Source organism: Myotis brandtii, unplaced genomic scaffold, assembly GCF_000412655.1.
Source record: "Myotis brandtii unplaced genomic scaffold, ASM41265v1 scaffold1083, whole genome shotgun sequence".
Lineage (NCBI taxonomy): Eukaryota > Metazoa > Chordata > Mammalia > Chiroptera > Vespertilionidae > Myotis > Myotis brandtii.
The window spans coordinates 643,405-647,730 of NW_005353685.1; the positions used below are offsets into that span (position 1 = coordinate 643,405).

General features: G+C 52.7%; 1 protein-coding gene across 1 annotated transcript in view; it reads left to right on the top strand.

The window, feature by feature from the left end:
- BARHL2 (BarH-like homeobox 2) overlaps nt 1-4,326 on the top strand; it is a 233,434-nt gene that overhangs the window by 657 nt on the left and 228,451 nt on the right. The window contains exons 2-4 of the mRNA XM_014542641.1: nt 1-269; nt 2,157-2,382; nt 4,204-4,322. Of these exons, the coding sequence (XP_014398127.1) occupies nt 1-269; nt 2,157-2,382; nt 4,204-4,322 (614 nt within the window). The remainder of the gene's footprint in view (nt 270-2,156; nt 2,383-4,203; nt 4,323-4,326) is intronic.

The following is a 4,326-nucleotide window of genomic DNA, read 5'->3' on the forward strand; positions in this document are numbered from 1 at the left end:
GCCGCCGCAGCCTCCCGCCCAGCATCCGGGCTCGGCCGCCTCAGCCCCCAGGACTTCCACCTCCTCCTTCTTAATTAAGGACATCCTGGGCGACAGCAAACCTCTGGCGGCCTGCGCGCCCTACAGCACCAGCGTCTCCTCGCCCCACCACACCCCGAAGCCGGAGAGCAACGCGGCGCACGAGAGCTTCAGGCCCAAGCTGGAGCAGGAGGACAGCAAAAGCAAGCTGGACAAGCGGGAGGATTCCCAGGGCGACCTCAAATGCCACGGTGAGTCGCGCTGCCTCGGCTGCCCGGGTCGTCCGGCGTCTCCTGCGGGTTCCCCGTCACCCCTGCGGTCTCCCGCAGATTTCTCTGATGGGGAGCTATTCCGGCATCATCTCGAGCGAGGTCGCCGCCACAGTCCAAACCCGCAAGCGGGAGGGAGGACTCGGCCCAAGTTCTGTTTGTGGTTACAGGTCTACCTCTCAACCCACGCCGCCGACACCCACCTTCTTTCGTGGTTGTACTTGATTTGAATTTATTAGGAAGGGGCCAGCGGCGGAGGTGATCTTCCGGGAAAAGACTGGAGGTTTTTCAGGCCAGAGACCTTGTGAGTGGGAATAGGGAGACTGGGAGAGAGAAACGGGCTGAGCTAGTTGGTGTCTTCGGGTGGGATCACAAGGTGGTACTTACTATTTAATGAAAATTATTTCATCCCCCCTCCACACCGTATTTTCTAAACACCATCACAGGAATTACCAGACTTAATCAAGGAAGAATCTCCGAGTTGATTAACAGAGCAACTTAAAAAAAAATTAGATCGTGGTTTACATAGGAACGTTCACAAGGTAAAATGTTATCATCAGTTTTTCAGTATTTTTAGAAACACCCTTCTTACCCGATGGCCCCAACTGAATAGCTGCATTTTAGGAAGATTTCTGACTCTTTATTAGAAATTGGGGGGTAGAATTTATAAAAGTAAAATTTATGGAATTGAATTTATCTATTTTTGTAAAATCAGAAGATGACAATTGAAATTGTCTTTCAACGCCCTTTTTCATTTATTTCCCCAGACAACTTCATAAGTGTTCTGGTCTTTATGGCAAAAGACTTTTAACATAAAAGGAAAGTTTTTCCCCCCTAAGATGTTCATTATTATTATTATTATTATTATTACTATTATTAATCTTTGCCATCTCTGGGAAAGATGTGTGCTGACTGTCTGGAAGGTGGGATGTTGGCTCCTCATTTTACTATTACAGCATTAGCATAATAGTGCCCCAAACAGATGTACAGTCTGGTCCTGCGATTTTTGTGTGCACCAACCTCCCCAGTGGGTCAATTAGAGAGATTATTGTTCTTCCTGCAGGGAAGATCAAGAAGCACAGCAAAAACGGGTACAAGCAGAGAGGGATTGACATATCGATTTCCCAGCATTTCAGTAAAAAACCAAAGTTGACAAATGGAATCCGGAAATCTCTGGGCTGTCACCGGAATGGGCTCAGTGGTTTTGAGCTCAGCTCGGGGTCTGGGTGACACATTCTTTCTGAAGCTTTAAAAGGCTTGATGCAAGCAGCTGCAGAGAGCTTGAGTCCAACGTTTCCCAAGTGCACCTGAAAAAGGAAAACAAATGCTATGACTTTGAGTACACAGCAAAAGTAAAATGAAAAAGGTGCCCCCTCCTCAACACACACACACACACACACACACACACACACACACACACACAACAGAAAAACATTAAGACACACACACACACACACACACAGCAGAAAGACCTTTTGAAAACTACCAAATCAGAAAAAAAAATCTTAGTGAAAGACAATAAAGGAGAGGGACAGGATCTTCCTTCCTCCCTGGGCCCCCTCCAGCAAGGAGACAATAACAAAAGGATACTTTATTGTAAAGTTTTTTTTTCTTTTACATTTCAAAGGCGGGGAGATCAGATACCCTTTTAGAACGCTTTTGGGAGCTCCGCACAAGGCTCCACACTCCTTATCCAGAAACGGGTCCTCTTTTTCCACACTGGCTGAGGCCCAAGTATGTGTGTAAGAAGAGTGCAGTCCCCGAAGACCAGCGACTGGCTTGGGAATGTGGAAGTATGTGCCAGAAGGACACTCCACCCTTCCCTATTCCAGGTTACTTTACTAAACTGTGTCTGGGTTTCTATCATAGGAACAAAGGAGGAAGGAGACCGGGAGATTACGAGTAGCCGAGAGAGTCCCCCTGTGAGAGCCAAAAAGCCTCGCAAAGCCAGGACGGCTTTTTCTGACCACCAACTCAACCAACTGGAGCGTAGCTTTGAGCGGCAGAAGTACCTGAGCGTGCAGGACCGCATGGACCTGGCAGCTTCGCTCAACCTCACTGACACCCAGGTCAAGACCTGGTACCAGAACCGCAGGTAAGGGAGGCTGTGTGGGGGAGCAAAGCGCCTGGCCATCTGGGTTGTGACCAGAGCACCGATCTTTTCTCCTGGCCTTGGGAGAAAAGAGGGGACTCAGAGGGCCTGGAGTGGTCACTTGGGGGCTCTCAGGCACGGGCAGGGATCAGCCACTCCCCCAAGGAAAGAGCTGCTGAGGAGCAGCTGGAGTTCAGAGAGGTTTGCATAAGTATCTTAACATGTGCTACTTTCACTCTCAAATCCGAGTGGTTGGAGTTTCCCCCACTTTGTCCCCAAGTCCATCAGGCCCCACCTCCTCAAATGGAGACATCTGGGCAGCTGACACTCAGGCTGGTAGAGCATGCGAGGTGCCCCCTTCGGGCCTGCCCCAGGCTGGTTCTGAATGTCTGTAGCTGGCCACACGTCCTAGCTACTTATTTCAGTCTCGGAAGACCTGCCCCACTGGCCTCAGCTCCAATGTCCTTGCCTTGGCCTGTGAGGCAGCCAGGAGAGGTAAGGTGGGCAGCAGCAGGAGGACGGGGCAGCTGGCCAAGCATCCAGCCTGGGTATCTGTTCCCTGCACCGGCCCTCCCTCTAACGAATTCAGAGCTCGCCTGGAACCTTGCAAGGAAATTAGGAAAGCGGCTGGCAGAGCTTGCAGGCCCCCGAACTGCAGAGGGAACCCAGGCGACCCGAGGCCCAGGTTACAGTGTGTTTCCAAGCCTGGCAGTTGTCTCCCTTGTCTCGATTTTTCTCTCTCCCCCTCCTTTGCTCTCGTTTGTGTTTTAATCGTCCATAAGTGTGGTTGGAAATGCCCATCCAGTTGTCATCTTTACCATAATTTTCTGTCTCATTACATACGGTTTCAGCCACCCTAATTCTGTCGGAAAACATTAGTGTCATTTGTAGCCAATTTAAAATGGGCGGCATGTTTATTAATTTGGCTGGAGCCGCTGGGTATGGACGGCCCACCAGCCCTGAGCTCCTCCGTGTGGCATTTGCGCCAAGGCCTGCTCTCTTCTGCTTCTTAACAGAGGTGCACAGGGGCGGGAGGAGACTGAGAGAAGCTGATCACAGGTTTTAATTGTTATTCTCTCCCTGAGGAGACAATATCTGGAAAAGCATTTTCCCCCTCCCAGAATGGCCCCGAGGCACTGACCCCTCGGGAGAGCCCTCCCTCCCTCTAACGAATTCCGTTTGGAAACCTCGTCACCGCCTTCCCCACTCTCAGTCCCCTGCCTGCCGTAAGGTCCTGTCAGGTTGATGAGAGAGATGTGTTTCCACACCCCCCGGGACTGAGCAGGGCCAGGGTCCCCGGCTCGGGGGTCTCTGCGTCCCTTTGTTTACCGTTTCTGCCCATTCGGCCAGGAGAAAGGGGGGAGGGGCAGAGAGCGGACCCTCTGGGGTTGTTGGGGAGCCACTGGCTGGGAAAGGGAATTAGAGGAGGAGGGAGAAGACCGCCTGTAGACACAGTGGCCTTAGCTGCCCCCCGGGAAAGTTTCAGGAGGTACCCAAACTGTGGGGGGCGGGGGGCAGCAGTGGAGCAGAGGGCCAGGAAAAGGCAGCAGAGCTCGCAGAGTTCCATTGGCGAACGTCTCAGCCATTGACGGTGTAATTTAAGAAATTGACTTGGATGGTGGTCACTCCGGGAGAAGAGGGTGTGTGTGTGTGTGTGTTGGCGGGGAGGGGGGGTGTTAGGGGATGCGGTTCATTGTGGGTTCTCAGAGCTCTCTCGGCCTCCTGTCCCCCCGGAGGAGAGGGCGGGAGAGGGCAGAGAGGGGACTTGGGTGCCCGGGCCGTGCCCACGGCCGCGCGGTGCGTGCACGTCCACTTTTTTTTCAGGACCAAGTGGAAGCGGCAGACGGCGGTGGGCCTGGAGCTGCTGGCCGAGGCGGGGAACTACTCGGCGCTGCAGAGGATGTTCCCGTCGCCCTACTTCTACCACCCGAGCCTGCTGCACAGCAT